The sequence below is a fragment of the Raphanus sativus genome, chromosome 3 (assembly GCF_000801105.2).
Source record: "Raphanus sativus cultivar WK10039 chromosome 3, ASM80110v3, whole genome shotgun sequence".
Lineage (NCBI taxonomy): Eukaryota > Viridiplantae > Streptophyta > Magnoliopsida > Brassicales > Brassicaceae > Raphanus > Raphanus sativus.
This window is the reverse complement of record NC_079513.1, coordinates 23,227,221-23,247,813: the sequence shown is the minus strand read 5'-3', so window position 1 is coordinate 23,247,813 and position 20,593 is coordinate 23,227,221. Positions and strand designations below refer to the sequence as shown.

Below are 20,593 nucleotides of genomic sequence, written 5' to 3'. Positions count from 1 at the left end.
AACAGTGATTTATATTTATATTAAAGTTTTATTAATATTTTTAAAAGCATTAATACATATAGAACTTATTAGAAATTTCATTTGCGAAAACATAGTTAAAATATAATATATATATTTTTTAAATTACTTTTATTTGTATTTATAATCATACATTTGCAAGTAAATTATAACTATAAAAATAAATAATTATTATTCCACGAACGGATTATGAGCCTCACAAAATTTGGAGTATATTTATAAGCTGGAAAGAGAAAAAGAAAAAGTTGGAATATGATAGTATCTTAATATATTTGATAATATATCCAAGGTTTGAAAATACCCATAAGCGTATGGGACATTTGTATAGTCAGAAAGCTTGAAGTTGTGGTTGCTCCGGGTAATGCCAATGGTCGCTGGCCTCACCTGCTCGCCGACGAATAGCTTGCTAACCCCACAAGACGCTGCCTTTTTCAGAGAAATGAAGAGATCGCGATCTCCGGAAGATTATAGATTTTGCCGGAAACGACGCATCGAAGGTTTAATATATATAAGGATCTAGCAGACGAAGAGCGCAATAGGTTGATTCGTAGTGGGATGGAGAATAAAGACGATTTAAGATTAAACCACAAACACCGTTACAGAATCTAGAAAGTCTCAGCGCCAAATGAAAACAGACGAAGAACACGAAGGAGAACATCTGTTTAGGGATTCCGTAGAACAGTGTCGATGGGCCTAGTGCCGAAGAGCATTTTATTTGCGCTGGACGAAGCCCACTGCGAAGCCCATTTCGAGAGAACAAAGTATAAGTGATACGGTGCGTATCTGATGTGTCAATTCGTGAGACTTCTAATTTATGACGTGGACGCTGATGTGTCAGCAGGAGAGATTCAACTCTCTTTTATATATATAGATATGGAAAAGAAAAAAAAAGAAATATTTTGTTTTTAATCTGGGCCGTTAATCCGACGGTTGAGTAAAATCAACCTTCTGGTAGGTAGGTGCGTTGGGGTCTATAAATATGACATGAACGTAGCCTCAGAGAAAGAAGCGAGAGGAGAGCGAAAAAAGCGACGAGAGATGTTCTTCCACATAGTGTTGGAGCGGAACATGCAGTTACATCCACGATTCTTTGGTCAAAACCTTCGTGAAAACCTCGTCTCTAACCTCGTGAAAGATGTTGAGGGCACTAACAGGTTTTCCTTCAACACTTTTCTAGGGCTCGGCTTAGTTTTCCCGAAACCCTAACTTCTCTCTTGTTCAATTCCAGTAAAGATTTCGTTTAAACTACTTTATAGTGAATTACAAAGTCCTCCTATTGATGACAGTGGCCGACATGGGTTTGTACTAGCGGTAACTGGAATAGAAAGCATAGGAAAAGGATTGATTCGAGACGGGACTTGTTTCGTCACCTTCCCTGTTAAGTACAGATGCGTTGTTTTCAGACCTATCAAAGGCGAGGTTTTGGAAGCTGTTGTCACCACGGTCATGCAGGTAATAATATAACAGTTTCTCTATTATTTTGTCTTTAGTGGCACAATCAACAAGTTTCCTAACAAATGTTACAGCACGGATTCTTCGCCGAAGCTGGCCCTCTTCAGCTTTTTGTCTCCAATCATGTAAGCTTGCCTCTTTTCGTTTTAGGTTCTATCATCTATGTGCTTTCTCTTACATATATATTTACTCTTCTTCTCCTCAACACAGGAGATGGCAGATGGTATGGAGTATCAGGCTGGTGACATGCCTAATACACATCATCAGATGGATCAGTGTGTTTTCTTTTCTCTGTTTCTTGCTTTCACCAGTATATATTATATTTTCAAGAAAACCTTATACATACATATATATATATATATATATATATATATATCCATTGTCTTCTTACAGGTTAGGATCCAGAAAGAACGTGAAGTGTTACTAAAGATCACTGCCGTCAGTGTCGTTGCCTCTGAGATCGTGCGTACCATATCCCATAACTCTATTCACAATGCAACTTAAATAATAAGTTTTTTTTGTGGCTTTAAATCTTAATTCAATTTTTTTGTACATTTGTCTTTGGTTTTGCAGTTCTGTTTGGGTAGCATCAAAGGAGAATTTTTGGGGCTCCTAAACAATCGTGCATAAGAAAAGTCTCAGTCAGACTTCGATGTTACTTTATACAGAGGATGATGACTTGTGATAAAAGTTGTATTGTAAGCTTTGATGTATCCTGAATAACTATTAGAACAGAGGATCTATTTGTTTGTTGATTCAAAGTAATGGACAAGAAGCAAAACAATAATATGAAGAAATTAAATGATTGAAAACGTTTTTATCGTAACTGAATGGTAAATTTGTTTTCATCAAGCATTTGAGCTTAGCTCATGCTAAGAGATGATTCAAAATTCAAATGTGATTTGTATCAACAAAAAAAGAAGGTTCATTCTCATTTATGTCCAACATAATCTAGTGATTTCTTCTGAGAACATAATCTAACGAGTTAAAAGATTATAGATTCAACACTGATATCTATCTATTACCAGTCTTTTCAAAGTCAAAGGTATTTTAAGTGCATTTTCGTTCTTGATGATGACATTATTCAAAACTGAAAGTTTTTTAATCAGTTTATACTCCCTCCGTTTCTTAAAAGTGTCGTTGTGACATTTTTCACACAGATTAAGAAAGTTGTTGAAATATATGTAAGTTGTAATTAATTATACCTTTTGACCAATAGTATTTTAGATAAATAAAATTATTTATAAAATCAATGCAGTTTGCAATTAATTTTCAGCTGAAAGTTAGTATAATTTACATTGGAATTGTAAAGTGACACTCTTTTGTGTAACAAGAAAATGAGCTCAGAGTGACACTTATTATGAAACAGAGGGAGTATGATTTAGAAAATGCAATTTTCATTATACTCTTGACTATAAGTCTAAAGATATCTTTTCTTGATCAGAAAAAGAAGAAGAAGACATTATTCAAATATGTTCCTTCAATTCTGCATCGAGTTTATTGATTATAAGCTATCAAACACAGAGATAAAACGCAAACCATTTGAATTATGGTTTTTATGTTACAACAAAAATGTTTTATTTTACTTTTCAGCTTCCATCAAAACGAGGGACCCAAACCGTTGGAGCAAGTAGCCCACATTCTCCAATCTCCCATTTATCATTGTGAACTTGAAACTCAAATAATAATTCACTGGAACTCACCTTATTATCAAATTCGAATACGTATAGATGCTCATTTAAACGTGGAGTGAACATGTACCGTAAAAGTGCAGGTAGAAGGTGGTAGTTTTTTGGTCTACACATAACACTGACACCATTCTGCTTCTCCTCGATACGAACAAACACTTCCATCACGTTCCACTGACCATCCTCAACGTTATCCTTGTTAACCAACAAAACGCAAGCCTTGAATCTCAAGGACGTAGGGAAGCGCATACCATCTCCATTCAGTTTCACTGACAGGGAGCTCCCAGTGGCTCGGTAAGTGAAGTTTGGAGGCACTTTATGCCCCGGTAAGAGCGCAAATCTACAAGTTGGTGTCCTGATGATAAGGTCTCTTGCTTCTTGATTCAGATTGAAGCATTTAACAAAGTTCAGATCAATGAACTTTGTATTGTGAAAAGAGCAATCCAGTCTCTCTAGGGACTCACAGTTCTCTGCATCAAGAAAGGCTATGGAGTCTGGAAGCTGTGGGAGCGAGACTAGCTTTGTGCACCCCTTGACTACAAGTTTATGTAGACGTGACATATCCTTGATCCATAAAGCAATTTCTTGTATTCTTGCATCGGTTAAGTGCAACTCTGTGATGCAGTCAAAAACATGTGGGGATTCCCCAAGACTCTCACAGTATGTCATATGCAAGTCATGCAGACGAGACCATGACTTGATTGATGAAGGCACTTGTTCTATTGCAGTTCCACCGACCCTTAGATACTTAATATTTGTGGAAATCTCAGGAAAGCACTTCAACAGTGAGCAATCGGTGAGATCAAGTTCGTTGAGAGACTTCATGTTGATGTTGACCGGAAGAGCCTCAAGTTTTGAGCAACCTTGCAACCTCAACGTCAACAACTTATGAAGATTCCCAATAGAGGAAGGCAACCCCACCAAACTTGAGCATTTACTAAGATACAGTTTCTTGAGACTTGTGATATTCCCAATAGAGAAAGGTAGCTCAACAAGACTTAAACACTCATTGAGATCCAAACTCTCAAGATTAGTGATATTCCCGATAGAGGAAGGGAGCTTCACTAGACTTGAGCAGTCATCAAGATACAAATTCTCAAGGCTAGTGATATATCCAATAGAGGAAGGGAGCTCCACGAGACTTGAGCACTCGGAAAGATACAAGTTCTTAAGATCAGTGATATTCCCAATAGAAGAAGGCAGCTCCACAAGACTAAAACACTCACTCAGATCCAGATTCTTGAGACTAGTGATATTCCCAATAGAAGAAGGGAGCTTCACTAAACTTGAGCATCCTCTGAGATTAAATTCTTTGATGTCAGTAGCGTTACCACAAAAAGCAGGGAGCTCCACAAGACTTGAGCAACCGCTGAAAATAAAATGCTTGAGATTCACGGCATCTCTAATAGAAAAAGGAAGCTCCACCAAACTTGAGCAGTTCTCAAGATCCAGTTTTCTGAGATTAGTTGCATTACCAATAGAGGAAGGGAGCTCAAGTAGATGCTTGCATCCATTGAGGTTTAATTTCTCCAGAGCAGTGACACGTCCCATAGAAGAAGGAAGGTTCAAAAGAGTTGTACAACTTGTAAGATCCAAATCCTTGAGGTTCATAGCATTGCCAATAGAGGATGGGAGCTCCACAAGATCTGAACACCCGTTGAGATCCAGTCCCTCGAGATTAGTAGCATTCCCAATTGAAGAAGGGAGTTCAAGCAGACTTGAACAACCAGGAATCTTCAGCTTCTTTAGACTAGTGGCAGTTGAGAGATCAGGAAGCTCTTTCAAGTTAATGGAAAAACTCAAATCCATCCATTTGAGGTTTCTAATCGTCTATACAGAAAAAAAAGACAAAACACAAGAAGACTTATTAGTGAACTCATCAAAGAAAACAGTATGGTAAAATCATAAATAAAGTATATTGTACAAACAAAAAACATTTATCATAGAATAACTAATAAAATTGATGTATACAAATAAAGTAATTAAAGAAATGATTACTTACGTGAGTTCCTTCCCACAGTTTCTCAAGCTCGCTGTCAGGCATGTTTAGTTCAACGAGGAACTGTGGGCTAAAATTAGAAGGCAGACACTTCATAGGAAAATGTTCCCAATGCAGTAGTCTAACTTTTCTAGGTAGATAGTTCACACTTTGTGATAAGTACGATATGGGTTGAATATAGTTACCATCGAGTCTTAAGAACTGAAGACTAGACATGCTTTCAAAAGCTTTGTCACTTCTATATAACTCATCTGTGATCTCCGAGTACTTGAAATCTATGCCGACAACACTTCGAACACCCTGAAAAAAAAATCCAAAGACGCATATAAGTAAAGATGGTCAGGCTTATTAAATTTTGTTAAGGGGCGACAAAAGTGAAAACTTACTAGTGTATCATTGTTCAATACTTGGAATATATCTCTTGTGTCAACTAAAAAACTGACGTTGCCCAGGGTCATGAATAGATTGTGTACGGACGATTTCTCTACCCAAATGTGCTAGCAAATTATGCATCCTTATATATCCCGAGCTGACTGATATAAGAGATTTCTCCGCTAAGACGTGAAGACCTTGTCTCACATCAAAGAAACTCTCTGCAAGATGCTCTTCCACTTTCTCAACCCATTCATTGTTGAAAAAACAGGCTATATGAAGAAATAGATTTTTGTCTTCATAGCATAAAGCATCATAACTGAACTTTAAAATGCTTTCAATATCTCCATCAAGACTAATCTTCAACCTTGGCACTGCCTTGGTCCATTCCTCCTTGGACATTCCTTTGAAGTAAGATCCCATAACCCTTAGTCCCAAAGGGAGTTTACCAGAAAGTTCTATAACTTCCCAAGCAAGCTCCTCGAAGCTCTCATTTGGGGATTTTTGACCAAAAGCATACGTACAAAAGATTTGAAGCGCCTCATCGCCAGGTGGAAAATCCACCTGGTAAATCTGGCTAATCTTGTGTGCATTCAAAATCTTTTTATCTTGTGTGGTGATGATAATCCGGCTTCCAGGACCGAACCACGTAGTTTCTTTGGCCATTGCATCCAATTGCACCAACTGATCCACGTCATCAAGAACGACTAGCACTCTCTTGTCTTTTAACCTGTCTTGTGCAACTCCTAAATGATGAAGCTTGATATCCTCCTGGTTGATTATTTGAGACAAGAACTCTTTCTGTAACTGCAGTTTCGCACTGTACTCGTCGTAGCAAGGTCTTGGATATCGCACTCTGATGTTCTCCATGAAAACACTAAGTTGGAACTGATGAGAGTATTTGCTGAATAAAACTCTGGCGATGGTGCTCTTACCAATTCCAGAAGGACCCCAAATCCCTACCATCTTTACTTCATCAGATGCTAGGTGTAAAAGCGGTTCCACATTCTCTATATGAGTTCTCATCCCAACTAAACTATCAAAATCACTTGATACCGTGGAATTGATCAGCTCGTTTGAAACATCAGTGGCTATTTTTTCGATCATGGCTGCTTCATTATCCCTAACAAAAGGATATTAAAGATGAATACATCCGTTAAATACTCATCAAATATGCACCTACTACACATTCGAATTAGCTGTTGTGGTATATATATATATATATATATATATATATATATATATATATATATAATATATAATATATATATATATATATAATATCTCAAAATACCACATTTAATGTTTTGTTTTCTAATACCTAATACACAACCAAAATCCTAACTTCCCCCAAAATATCACAAACGTCTTTAGAGAAATAAAGGTTCTTAAATCCGTGCTAATTAAGTATTAAATTTATGGTATTTTTGTTAATAATCCTAAATCATAATTTTTTTTTATTATTTCTAATATATAGTATTGATAGATTGACAGACTAAAAGCAAAAGAAAAAGAAAAGTATTAACCAGTTGCTTGAATGGTAACCAGCGACCGTGGCCACTTTTGCCAAAGCTTGTCTCCATCTCTCAGTGTCCTCCTTACTTTTACCCGCACAAGTTTTTCTGAAAACCTTTCCAAAATCTCCTGTGAGCTTCTTAACATCAGACGGATCTACTTTATAGAAAATGGCCATCACAGTTTGACTCAACTCTTCCCTGCACTTCATTATCTCCACCAACTCGTCAAGACACCATTTGGAAGAAGCATAGTTCCTCGAGATCAAGACTACCGCTATCTTAGATCCTCTAATAGCCCCTATGAGTTCGGGACCGATGGATTCTCCTCTCTTGATCTTATTATCGTTGAAAGGTGTGATTCCTTTTCTTTGAAATTCTTTCCGAATGTGACTGAAAAAGTCTCTGCGGACATCCTCCCCCCGGAAGCTTGGAAAGACATGGTGTGTACAATTGTGAGACAAAGTAGTTGGAGTTGATGTAGGAGATAGAGAAGAAGGATCTATCTTTTTATGGAATCTGAACTTCCCAAAAAGGGTGAAGAAGCTAAAGGCTGCTGCAGCAGCAGCAACAGTGGGAAGGAAAAAAGAAGAGGCCATTTTGTGTGGTAGTGAGAAGACCAACAAAGCTCTCTAGCAAGATATGTTGAGAAATAATGAAACTAAGAGGAGTTTAGGTACGTGAAACGTTGACTCTATCTACATTGACCGAGACCGAGAACGTTGATTTAGTAAAAGAGAGGAAACTTCGTGGAAAACTTGTCACAGGAAAAAATGATCATTTTTCCTTTTACTTTATTTAATTTAATTAATGTTTGTCCTACAAAAAAAATCACTTTTTCCCCAAAAATTTCACTATAGGTTCTGTACTGTAGCTGAATGTTAATATATGGCTCCACCATTCTTTATGATGTTAAAACTTAAGTCTTTAATCTTATAGGGATCCTATGTAAACTGCACCGTTAGCTCCTGTTCCAAGTAACTCAAAGACTATTGAACCCTTTGGCATATAAGTTGGTCAAGATTTTCTTACTCTGTTTCCTAGACCAACATTGTTATGAGTCTTGTGACTAATCTAAAACTCTGTCTAGTGATTTCTGTTTGTGGTGAATTGAGTTTCAGACTAAGTTTATACAGCTACAAAACGTGTGAACAATCAAGCGACAAGAGGGACTAATTTAGTGACAGCAAGGGTTCAAGAACAGGAGAAGAAAGAGAGTGAGTGAGATGAAATTTGTTTCACTTCAGGACTTTGAAATGAAAAAGCCAAGAAACAATGAACGCAAAGATCACAACGGCAAGTAAGAAGTTCATAACACGGCGACCATGCCAGGTTCCCCGTGCCTCTGTCTGAGTTTGTCCTGCAGTTGTTTGTGAATGGGCAGAGGCGTTGCTCTCTTGGTTTGACTGTTCGCCAGCAACGTTTATAGCCATTGCGCCGCATATCTCACATGTCCTGCTCAGATTCACAGAAACAATATCAGTATAGTCTTTAGAGAATTTCAACTTCCAAACACACAAGAAGAAAATCGAACTCTGCCGTTTAGTTACTACTACTTAAGATAATGCAAAGACGTAATGGTTACTAGTAAGAGAATCAAACTAAGCAAAATTAGGGACTGCAAGATTCTCAATGCAAAGCAAATCACATAAACATGCTTTGACAACACACAATCAGTCCAAATGTGCAAAATAGGAAGATGAGACACAAATTGAAAACACATGGGAACAGAAATTGAATAATTGGTAGTCACTTAAACTGTAGATTCCATCTTCAGTAGATACAATACTTTTGAGAAGATATAGATCTCTACTATAATAATCAGACAAGAAAATAGATCAAGGTACATAAAAACATTTAATTTTGTTTCCTCAATAAGTTTCCTCAATGTAGAATTTTCTAGAAATAAAAGAGAAAAAAATAAATAAATGAAGTCTTTGAGAATAATTGAGGACACTTACATGTTTCCTTTAATCTTGAACCAAGTTTCAGCACACTTGCTGTGAGCTACACCCAAATCACCTTTACAAGAGCAACCCAATTGCAAAGGCAGCCCATAATACTCTTCTTCTTCACCTTCTCTTGCTTCGTTTTCTTCTTCTTGTTCATCTTCTTTGTTAGCCTCTAAAGGCAGATGACAGATCCTGCAATCTCCACCTTCTTTCCTCTTCTTCTTTGTCTTTCTCCTCCTCGCCCTCCTCTTACCACCACCAGAATGTAGCTTCTTCACAGGAGACGTCACACCACCGCTCTCTAAATCGACTTCAGACAAGGAATCCAAGTCGGAGGAGTCGCCGTCGATGCTAACTTCGACGGAGTAAGGCGAGTCTCCGCCTCCGGGAGTCGCCAAATGGTGATGAGGAGATCCAAAAGCAAAAGAAGGCATGTTTCTTGAAGATTAAAGCAAAGAGGAATAATTTACTTGCAGAGAGAAAATAAATAACAATTATTACAAAAAAGAAGAAGCTGATTTTGTTTACTTTGGTTTATAATTTACTTGCAGAGAGAAGAAATGTTGGAGAAAGAGAAAGGAAGAAGCTTCGGACAAAAGAGCAGCTTCTGTTGTGTTCTGTTCTTTTAATTATTTCTCTTTTATTTCTTGTCTTCAAAAACAAAATTACTTCTTTTTGTCTCCCTCAAGTCTGGAATATATTTATTTCGGTCACCGAGTGCTTTTTAACCATTGTTAGATCCCGTGGTACGGATTCATATCTCATGATTCCACTTTGAATTTCCTCAATTAGTGAATTATGTTTTTCTTTTTCCTTTCAAAGTAAGGTTGAAATTTTTTCATACCAATTAAAATGTATTCTGGTCAAATGAAAAATTATATACAAGATGAAGGGCATTGATGAAACTAATCACAGTAGTCACTGTCAGTACCAGTGGCCGTATCAGCATGTAACTATGTTGGCTAAAGGGGAAACTCACCGTTTCTTTAATAGTTATTCAAAAGAAAACAAAAAGGAAAAATGAAAATTTTCTTACCTTTTTATCGATATAATATTTAGATTGGAATTGCATATAACTGTGAATTCTCCTTTTTAGTTTAGTCTCATATCAATTTTAGACAAAGAAGATTATGGATCATTCCTTACAAAGCTACCGGCACATTGAGAGGGGACTATCAAATAACAAAAGCTGTATCTTCCAAAGGAAAAAGAACAGGAAAATAGAAAAGAAGTACCCACAAATAGACAGATCAGGCAGCTTGTACTTGGGCGGCAGTTGCAGAGTTTACTGCAGGTGTGGCCTTTGACAGGTTAGGGATATACTTCCAGCAACGTTTGTGAACTCCGCTTATCTTCTTTGGAGCTTCCGCAGCTCGCAAGCCTGCATTTTGAGAAATATGTTAGTCACACTGAAGCTGCAATAACTTTAGTGTGTGGACTAAACAAAAGTGCATCTCCTAACACACCAATGCAACTTTGATTATCTAGTTTTCATTAGTGGATACTCTTCTTATACATGAAGAAAACGTTATACAAATATTAAGTCTTTTCTCCCTAAGGTACATAGCATTACTTAAAAAAAAACAAAGAGTAATAAGAGAAGAGATGATGAAAACAAAAAACTCACCATCTTTGTGAACAATCCCCCACGCTTTTCCATGTCTACCATCCTGCAATCAAACAAAAAAAACCCTAATGATCTGGTGATGGAAACATTTTCAAATTCCCCAAATGTTAAACCTTTCAATCACGAAACGAATCCAATTCACCAAACGATGAGAACCCATAAGATAAAAATTAACGGGAGAGGCATGAGAGAGCGAAAAGGCGAAACCTTGTAGAGATTGATCTTAGTGATCTCATAAGACACTCCGCTCCAGTGAGCTTTAGCCATGTGATATCCGATTCCCCAATTGGGTAAGAACTGAGCGACCTCGATTAGATTCTTCTTACTCTTCCTTCGTTTAGCTTTAATCGGATCGGAGCTAGGGTTTTCAGTGGCCGGAGATGCCGCCGCCGCCGCCGGCGCTGAGAAGTTTCTCAGGAGGTTGAGCGAGAGTCTGAAAGCGCCGAAGGTTTCGGTTCTAGAGACGGCTCTGCTCATAAGGCTCGCCGCCATTGTATATCACTCTCTCGTGGGATGTTCCGTCGTCGTTGTTGGCTTCTGGCCGATCGGCGATTGAGGTTTAGGAGAAGAGACAGAACCACAAGTTCTTTGGTTTATTCACATACTAAACCATTAATATTCGACAAATTTACAATTGGCCCCTTTACTTATGCATTGTGACATATTTCGCTCATATTTTTCAATTGCTAATCAATTATCGATGGGGCTGTTGGTCGATGTGTGTTAGAAATGACATTCAGAGTGTAATTTGTTTGCTATATATGAGACATGTTTCCTTTTCTTCTTCTTGTAAATCCTATGGTGATCATGAAGTAATATGAACTATCAAAATTGATAAAACTAGCAATGAAGTAAATGTTAATATTAGTATCCGTATAAACATTACCTATAAAATACCATGCATTATCAATTTATATACCACTCAGGATTCTCTACTATAGGTTTGAGAATTTTCCAGTCTATTCTATTAATTTTGCTGTATGAACTATTGATAATAGTTTAGTCCAACTTAAAAAAAACAGAGAATCTATATATAATATAACTGCTAATATGCCAACTGCTTAATATATAACTATCTATTAACGTGTTTGGTATTCTATAATCTCTCATTTGATTCCTATTATATCGGGGTCCATTACTTTTTTTTTTAAAAAGAAATCTATGTACGAATATGATAGATATATAAATTTTTGTGCACTCTGTTACGGAAAAAAAACTCATCACTTTTTTTTATTTTTTTTGTTCTCAACTCATCACCTATGAACTAAAGAAAATGAATAAAAACAACTAAAATAAGTGATAGGCTTTTCGACAACAATATGTATAACAACTTTTTTTTTGAAAAAAAATTAACTATGCATCATATATGAAAACAAACACAAATAAAGAGAAAGTATATGAAAACGGATATATTCTATTAATTCACCAGCATGATCAATTGATAAAAAGTTTTGTCCAACTAATTATTTCCAATAAAAATATAAATTATGTGAAAGAGTTCGTTAAATATATCCGTCCTTTTAAATGTGGATCACAAGTTTAGTTCAACTATTTGAAAAAAAATTACGGATGCGGGTTATGAGTATTTTATTTGGGATGGGTGCGGGTTGGTGGATTTTGGATCGCACGTACCTTCCGACCCGCAAAGTATTTAAAAAAAAAAAAGTAAACACTTTTATATAAATATGGGGATTTTAAAAAATAAAAATTAAAAATATATAATTTTATTAAAAATATTTCTTTTATATTTATTTATAATAATTAAATTAAATAATTTTTATTTTAAAAATATAACTTGCGGATAACCGCAAAATTAACGGGACGGATGCCGGTACAAAATTATTTGTTTGCGCGTTGTACGGATCAGATCTTTTGACCAAAACAAAATTAAAATCCGCAGGTTGGCAGGTCAGCGGGACCGGTTCGACCCGCAACCCAGCCCTAACCGAATGTATACAATCGGATCAATTTTTAAATTACTATTATTTAATAAAATATATTTTGATTAAAATTTATATATAAATATCATTAAAAGAGAAAATAAAAATATAATTATAAAGAAAACACAAATATAAAAATTAAATTTAAAACAAAAATATACCCGCCCTTTAAAGGGCGGGTCAAAATCTAATACTTAAAATAAATTTGTAACATCCTGGTTTATCATATAATTAAATGTTTAAATGAATTGATTTGGATATGTATATTAATACATCCACTTAGAATTCTAAATTAAATGTATTTTAATAAGAATAGTGGAATGATGTATGACCTCCGAAAAATAATTTACGGTATCGTATGAACAATGCTAAAAGACTAGAAAAGATTTAAGAATCAGTACAAGTATTTAGAGACTCCACAAATTAATATATTTTCTGTCGTACGAAATAGAGTAAACGGGCATGTGAGATCAATTAGATGACGTTATGTGGTATAGAGTCGAACTCATACAAATGTGAGCCTTGTGTAGGATTACATATTCATTTTGTGGGAGAATTAAATTGTAACTGTTTATGAAAAAATGTTTAAATTAATTAATTTGGCTATATACATCACTAAAATGCTGTTATTTTCGATTATATATCCGTTCAGTATTCTAGGATAAAGCGTGTAATTGAGTCTGTAACAACAGTTTAACAATGGCTGCACGGGAACAGACTAAATCAAGACTTCATGTATTCATCAATATATTTATAGAGTAAAAAATCTATAAGTTAATAACATTGTGATTATGATATTTTATTAATTTATACAGTTATTAATTTACAAAAAATCATTTTTTAGATTTTTGAATATTTTTATTTATAAAATAAGATAATAGTTGATTTTACTGTATATACTTTAATTTAATTTTGTAAATTCAATTTTCATATTGTTTTATTATATTAATTGGTATATATTTTATGTTTCATAGCATTTAAATATGGTTTTTTAGATATAATTTTACTAGATATTATCAAAATAATTGAATTGCTTAGAAAAAAGAGATAATTTCATTGTAAATATAAAACCAATACTATAATGTTTACTTTGTAGTTATATAAAATGTATATATATATATATATAAATATAGTATATTAATTTATGATTTTAATAGGATTATATATTTACAAAGGAATTTCTAAAAAAAAAATATTATTTTATTATTTTATCGATTTATATCATATTTTTAATTGTCTCAACTAATTATTAATTTATAATATTTATAACTTATCGAGTATTAGTTTGTAGAGTTTCAACTGTATTTATACTCGTAAAAATAAATTATATCCACGTCAAATACACATTTGACATGAAAGAAAACCATGCATGTTAAGTTCAAAAAAGAAAACCATGCATGTAAAATATTGGCGTAAATGTCCTTTCGCACATTGTTTTTTATTACGTAAGATGACTGTAATTGTTTTTCTTTTTTTTTTGAGAATTGGCATTTAAAGTTGACTGTAATTGTTACGACCGAAGCATACCAAAAACGTTAATTAACTAGGTCAAAATATAATGCAATGCAGATAGAAAAACGAAATAGAATCTAATTTTATTCTATAATAATAAAAGTAACCAAAGGTTTCAAATTACATATTATGGAAACACAAGGAGTAAAAGCTTATAGGATATGAGAAATCTGATAGCTGCAAGAATTAAATCTGATAGGATAATATAGATGCTGGAGAACGTTCACCAGCATTTTTATTTTGTGAGGAAGTTTAGTACTCACATTGATAATTCATAATGGAATGCTTCTTCTCTTTATATCCTAAAGCTCTAATCTTCTTTTTCAATTTTGATTGGGTTACCAAATGGAGAAGAATTCTCAGAAGCTCTACAAGATTGTAACAAACATTTTTTTTGTCAACTTATAGATCCTTAATACAAAAGTAAGCTGAAGTCTGATGCATAATTATAGCTTGAAAGAACTTACATGTTAAGTTCCCTTGGTTCCTGCTTGATCACGATGTCCATATCCATCCACTCATGTTGGTGCTCCCTGGTCTGGGAGTTTAGATGATCTAAACCTTCAACGGTTCCTGTAGCCTTTCTTTTAGAATTTAGAGAAGATCCCACATTTCCCTAAAGAGCAAAGACATAAAAAAAAATACACGTTAAAAGCAAGCTTAAAATGTACATAAAATGCTGAGAGACAGTAAAATCTTAACTGGAAATGATCCACCAGCACCAGAAAATTCTTGCGAAGTATTTTTACTCATAAACTCAATATCTAGAAGACGAAGACCATTAAGAATGATTGGTCCATGAGAAGGCATCCCAAGGTGTTCACTTATAGGACTTCTCGGTCCACCTCTGAACTGCATATATCCCAAGTCAGTGGAAGGTTGAGAGGCAGGTCTAAACTCGAAATCTGGCTCATGCTCTTCACTAGGTCTAATCGGTGATATCTCGTCAAAGCCTCTATCCCATGATCCTGAAGAATAAGCTCCAGATCTTTCAACATCTTCACTGCTTAGGTGAATAGTCTTGAGGTACTGCTGGACAACAGTGTTAAAATGTCTACGTCCATCTTTCTCTAATAAGGCATGTTTTAGTAGTGGAGTACCATTCAGAGAAGGATAATCTTCAGTGTCTTGTCTCTCTACTGGAATACTCTTCCCTCTGTCTTTCCGGCCATTTCCAACATTTTCTTCCATCACTTGCTTACCTAGACACGTGTAAGCCTCTTTCACAGCTGGCAAGCTCGGTGCACCCGGTCCGGAACCTACATGCGATGCACTAGCAGAATGATGGTTCATCTTTTGTTGGAATCCAAGAATCGGAGTAACAGGCTGAAATGTCTGTGGATGTTTCTGTAACCTTTGTTCTAGGCCTATGGGGCACAAATGAGACTTCAGTGATAGATGTTGATTTTGGAAATGGCCTCCCTGATGCATCTGATTATGAACTACAATATCAGTTGTTGGCGCCGCCGTATGCTGTTGTGGCAATGAAGGTTTTGGCAAGGGTCGCTGTGAAGAATATGAAGCTGTGCTTTCAGGGACTGGGGCTCTTCCATACTTACGCACCATTTGCCTCCAATATTTATCACTTGTTAAATGACCTGGTAACGAAGACTGTTGTCTGTGCATAGTAGGCAGAGGTTGAGGTGGGTGAACATCCGGCAATTGTTGGAAATGTGATTGAGCTTGGACTTTTATGAGACCTTGAGAAGCTGGGAATGTCAGTGATGGAGTCTGCGGATGAGATATCACTGACGGGTAAGCTTGGGGTAGCGAAGCTGAAGCTGGTGGAAGTACATTCAGAGGTTGAGCTTCAATAGGAGAGTGAGTTTGAGCCCCATGATGAATTGCTGGCTTCACATAGAGTTCTTGATGCTGGGGAGCTAAACTTGGACGGTGCAACCGTTGTTGATGCATGGAGTATCCATCAACGTTTTGGTAATACTGCTGATATGGTTGTTGGTACCATTGATCTTGAGTCAGCGTTGTAGCAGCTACACCATGATCCTGCTGATATGGTTGTTGGTACCATTGATTTTGCATTTCCTGATAACATTATTAAAAAAATATACATGTAAGATTTTTTTTTTAAAAACAAGCATATAATGGACTGTATTTTTTTTGACATAAATATAGTTTTAAAATAACTCACAGGACAAACTTGAACATGCTCATGCCATTGAAGGTGCCCAGTTTTAGTTCCGCACCTGGTACACATAACAAGAGAGTTGCCGAATGCACATCTCAAGTCATGTAATGGGCTAGCAGACAGAGAGCCAAGCCATGTGCATCCACTGTTTCGGTATAAACAGTACACCACGGTTTTGCCAATAGTATCAGCCAACACTTTATTTGACTCCACGAGTGGCTGTGAAAAAAAGATGGTATAGGTTTAATGTGAAAACAACCAATTAATTAAGCGAACAGACAAGGCAAGTAAATTATTTTGAAAGATGAATAACAAACCATTGCATCAGTTTCCGTGACTAAGTAACCATCATAAGGGCACGCCATAGTGGTGCTTGCGACGTAAGATAAACATGGCTTACAGTATAAGTGACCGCACATAGACTGGAGAGCTTCGTTGGGGTTGATAAGAAGTTGGCAAAAAGGTCAGAAATGCTCCCAGGGAACTGATTCAATTTTCGCTATGCGTTGAATGTCAAAACCCATTGGCTCTCAGATCTCAAGAGCTGTCGTGACTAAATGACAAAGCAGATTCAAATAAGTCTATGAGATATATAACATATTTGGATGATTCAAATAAGTCTATGAGATTCAAAGGTAGATAGATTCACACTAGTCACCACATGGAAATACAAAGAGAGAAGTGACTACGAGATACATTTTAAAGGAAACATTGAACTAAAACAAAGGAAAAAGACGAGATCAAGAAAGCGTAGTTGATGGAAGTTACAGGATACTTACTAGTGAGAAAATTGACGAACGCCGAGAGAAAGAGAAGAGAATGGAGACCGGAGATGACAATAATTGAGGAGTTGCTGTAAATGTATATAGGTCTTTATTTGGTTTTTAACTTTTCTTTGATACCGAGACAAACTTGAATACATATGTACTATACAGTCATGCTTTCTGTTTATATAGATTTCTTTTTTGTTCAAAGGCTCACGTAAGATATATAACTAGATTTGGTCAAAATTTAAAATGATCAGATAAGTTCACGTTTTTGAAACTTTTTAAAAAACTTAAAATGTAGGTATTAATTATATTTTTTGACCTTTTTAAACAATCAGATATGAAATATATTAAGCAAAAATGTTCGCACTCTTTCAAATTATTTCTTAACTTATATGACTTCCTAATAAATTGTATTTTTAGATTTAATCACATAAAATGACTTTACAAAGTAGATAAGTTACACGTTTTTTAAATGTTTGTCCGTATTTTTGGAATTTTTTTCCAAACAATCATCGTTGTCTTTTTTTTTTAAACGTGGGGGAATTATCGAAAACATTATATTTGGTGTTCTGGAATTTATACTAGTGGTCGGAAAAACTGATATGCATTTGTTATCTTACTGCATGAGATTTTCTTTTTGCTTATGTTTTTTCTCCTTCCATGTTATAAATGATATTTTCAAAATTTATGATATATATTTCTCCTAAAATAAGAAAAAGATTATACGTGCACCTCAAATTTTCCAAAGCCTCCACCCATAAACAAGTTTTAATTTGACACCAAAAAACTTCCAATTAAGAGTCCACAAATTTGAGGTCTTTGGATCTTCTGTTGTTGATCTTTTAACCACAACTCCTAATCATTGTGCATTTGAGAGTTGCAGTGATAGGAGATGGGGATGAAGTTGAGGTTGAGCCTTCAAGTTCTTTCAGCTTAACTGGAGGTGGGGGAGAGAGTTAAAACCTCCAACCAAATACCAAAACACGGAATGAGATACAGTATGAGGGAGAGGAAAGCGTGGTGGTTCCTATCATTAGCTATTGTCTTTCATAGCTTTGTTGGTTTGTCTAATCTCTACCTTTGTTGCTTCAAGGTCTGAGATGTTATCTTTACTCAAACTTTTCCCACTACAAGAAAATAGCTCTATTGCAACAGAAAAATTGCAACATCCGTTTTCGTTATTAATTTGCTATGATTATTGCAATATTTTTGCAATAATTAATATTTGTTACAATTTTGTTACAAATTTATTGCAAAATAACAACTAAAACTAACGTTGCATGTTTTTGTTAGTAAATTACAACCTCTTGCAATATAAACAAATATCTTGCAAGTTTCGCAAGAAACTTTCAACACTTTTGAATCGTTGCTAATTTGCAAAAAAAGAAAAATATAAAAAAATAAGTGGGAAAATATGTGACTGATTATATTTTTTTGTTATATGTTCTTTAATAGAAAAAAGTTTTAAAAAAGTTTATGTTAAGTACAAAAATATAAAATATAATAATATATTATATATTTAATTATGTACACTTTTTTCCTAAAGTTTCAGATTCTTGAAATTTAGTAAATAGTTTTATTTTTTGAATTTTTTTTATTCTGGTATGGTTTGGTTTACTTATGCCAATTCAAAAAAAAAAGAAATTCGACAAAAAAAATAATTTATAATTTCTTCCAAAAGATAATTATAAACTAACTATGCTATATACAAAAAATAACCTATGCTATACATACGTAATATCTTTTTACCTTTACTTATTTTTTTTCCTTTAGCTGAGTTATCTTTATCAGGAAAAAAGAAAAAATAGAATTGATAATTTTTAAGAAAACAAAACACTAATAACTTAACCTAATAACAAAACACTAGATAATTTAAAAAAAAAAAAAAAAAAAAAAAAAAAAAACAATTGGTCGAAATTGTTTTTCTTTTTGCGTTGGTGGTGGTGGTCGTTGTAGGTAACGATAGGTTATTAGAGCAACATTAACGGTACTACTAATTATTTGTCCTTAGAGTAGTTTAATGTTATTTTTGGTGTGGGACAAATATTAAGGACATTTTGCAAATATTTGATTATTGGTAGTACTTTGTAAAGTCCTTAGAAAATTAAACTAATTATTTTAATTAAAAAAAATAGAAAACATAGAGAAAAACATGAGAGATTACAAAGTTGAAAAAAAAAATACAAAATAAAAAAGCAAACATTATATTGAATTCAAATAAACTTAATTATTGTTGTGATTCGGTATATCTCCAAACTCTGCAGCAGCATATGCACCACAAAACTTGTTGACAAGATCATTTATTTTGTGCCACCTCTGCTTGTAATTCCGATGCGCGGAAGTGTCACCGCCAGGTCCACCATTCAGAGCTTCGAAGAAACTATCCCCTACTCGTTTCCAGAATGTCCCCGACTTTTGGTAATTGCTGGTAATAGGGTCTTTAGAAGTGTTTAACCAGGCACTGATCAGCATCTCGTCCTCCACTGGGGTCCATTTATGTCTCTTTCCACGCTGCACGGGACTGTCTGTAGGTGGAGTTGGAGCCTCGCTTTGTTGTGAACTGAACAGAGGGATCTGCGAAGATCCAGAATGATAACTCTCATAAGGAGAGTTGTCATTAAGAAAACTTCCTTCTTGACTTTGAAGAAGGCCCATATAACCAGCAGACTGGCTATACGGTGTCCTTGGATCCATAGAAGAGAGATGAGAAAAGAGGATTAAGCAGAGAGATGACTAAGGGAAAGCAGAGAAGAGAGAAAGAAGATGATGGCTAAGTGATAAAATCGTTTTTAGCACGATGGTTAAATAGCAGTAAGAAGGGAGATGAGTGAGTTAAAGCAGAGAAGAGAGAAAGAAAAAATTAATTAAGACAATCATAATGACCTATCTACAAAAGTACAACTCAGTTAATACACATTACACAACCATAATAACATGACATATAACTACCAACAGACAATCACTTCAGCTCAGTAACATACAGCTCAGTTAATACACTAAAGAGTTCAAGTCTAACTAAAGAGTTCAAGTCTAAAGAGTTCAAGTTCAAGTCTAACTACCAACCATTTCGTTCTAGTCTGAATAGAAAGTTCATTACCTCGAGCTCTGGACGAAATGGTTGTCTGTGTTATTGTAGATTATCCTTGCCTCACCAGCTTTGAAACCAGGTTGTTGATGATCCTCGCCTCGCCTCACCTAATAACCTCAGAATCAAAAGAAACACATTTCAGTTTATAGAAACATAACACGAACTACTTACAAATAACTAAATAACAGAAGCAAATCAAAAAACAGAACATGAACTAGCACGAACTAGCAATACATTTCAGATTCAGTTTACAAATCAAATAACAGAACACGAACTAGCAATACATTTCAGTTTACAAATAACTAAAAAACAGAACACGAACTAGCAAACCAAGCGAAGCAAATCAACGACTAAAAAATGCTATCAGATGCGAGTAAAAAATGCTATCAGATTCGACTCAAAAATTCTATCAGATTCGAGTCAAAAAGCTATCAGAATCGAGTCAAATAACATATCAGTCTATTAATAAGACAATAACCAAATACATGCAAATCGATTCAAAACAATAACTAACT

At 34.9% G+C, this 20,593-nt stretch overlaps 4 protein-coding genes and 1 pseudogene across 4 annotated transcripts; 1 reads left to right on the top strand and 4 right to left on the bottom strand.

The window, feature by feature from the left end:
- Window positions 1-1,002: 1,002 nt before the first annotated feature.
- On the top strand, window positions 1,003-2,202 carry LOC108846780 (DNA-directed RNA polymerase II subunit RPB7-like; annotated as a pseudogene).
- Window positions 2,203-2,995: 793 nt separating this feature from the next.
- Window positions 2,996-7,906, bottom strand: LOC108847575 (disease resistance protein TAO1). The gene is given in 5 exon segments (XM_018620850.2): window positions 2,996-4,988; window positions 5,161-5,457; window positions 5,544-5,594; window positions 5,596-6,652; window positions 7,056-7,906. Coding segments are annotated over 5 exon segments (3,921 nt in total). The 5' UTR covers window positions 7,643-7,906; the 3' UTR covers window positions 2,996-3,059.
- A 247-nt stretch (window positions 7,907-8,153) lies between these two features.
- LOC108847576 (uncharacterized) lies at window positions 8,154-9,929 on the bottom strand. Its single transcript, XM_018620852.2, has 2 exons — window positions 9,005-9,929; window positions 8,154-8,498 (listed from the first exon to the last, which is right to left on the bottom strand). The coding sequence occupies exons 1-2, from the start codon at window positions 9,427-9,429 to the stop codon at window positions 8,282-8,284; spliced, it is 642 nt and encodes a 213-aa protein (XP_018476354.2). The 5' UTR covers window positions 9,430-9,929; the 3' UTR covers window positions 8,154-8,281.
- A 139-nt stretch (window positions 9,930-10,068) lies between these two features.
- Window positions 10,069-11,209, bottom strand: LOC130509301 (uncharacterized). The gene is made up of 3 exons (XM_057005116.1): window positions 10,830-11,209; window positions 10,623-10,665; window positions 10,069-10,376 (listed from the first exon to the last, which is right to left on the bottom strand). Exons 1-3 carry the CDS (start codon window positions 11,112-11,114, stop codon window positions 10,246-10,248), a joined length of 459 nt encoding a protein of 152 aa, XP_056861096.1. The 5' UTR covers window positions 11,115-11,209; the 3' UTR covers window positions 10,069-10,245.
- A 2,925-nt stretch (window positions 11,210-14,134) lies between these two features.
- On the bottom strand, window positions 14,135-17,161 carry LOC108845971 (uncharacterized). Its single transcript, XM_018619175.2, has 6 exons — window positions 17,000-17,161; window positions 16,538-16,773; window positions 16,224-16,439; window positions 14,777-16,117; window positions 14,542-14,690; window positions 14,135-14,442 (listed from the first exon to the last, which is right to left on the bottom strand). Exons 2-6 carry the CDS (start codon window positions 16,637-16,639, stop codon window positions 14,385-14,387), a joined length of 1,866 nt encoding a protein of 621 aa, XP_018474677.1. The 5' UTR covers window positions 16,640-16,773; window positions 17,000-17,161; the 3' UTR covers window positions 14,135-14,384.
- Between the last annotated feature and the right edge of the window lie 3,432 nt (window positions 17,162-20,593).

Bases quoted from the DNA above. Each gene is read 5' to 3' on its own strand.
- LOC108847576 (XM_018620852.2), bottom strand. From the start codon at position 9,429: ATGCCTTCTTTTGCTTTTGGATCTCCTCATCACCATTTGGCGACTCCC. The intron at 8,499-9,004 runs GTAAGTGTCCTC...GAATCTGAGCAG, and splicing joins TTCAAGATTAAAGGAAACAT to GACATGTGAGATATGCGGCG.
- LOC130509301 (XM_057005116.1), bottom strand. From the start codon at position 11,114: ATGGCGGCGAGCCTTATGAGCAGAGCCGTCTCTAGAACCGAAACCTTC. The intron at 10,666-10,829 runs GTTTCGCCTTTT...GTTTGATTGCAG, and splicing joins CTAAGATCAATCTCTACAAG to GATGGTAGACATGGAAAAGC. The intron at 10,377-10,622 runs GTGAGTTTTTTG...CTCAAAATGCAG, and splicing joins GGGGATTGTTCACAAAGATG to GCTTGCGAGCTGCGGAAGCT.
- LOC108845971 (XM_018619175.2), bottom strand. From the start codon at position 16,639: ATGTGCGGTCACTTATACTGTAAGCCATGTTTATCTTACGTCGCAAGC. The intron at 16,440-16,537 runs GTTTGTTATTCA...TTTTTTTCACAG, and splicing joins TCACGGAAACTGATGCAATG to CCACTCGTGGAGTCAAATAA. The intron at 14,443-14,541 runs GTAAGTTCTTTC...ACAATCTTGTAG, and splicing joins GAACCAAGGGAACTTAACAT to AGCTTCTGAGAATTCTTCTC.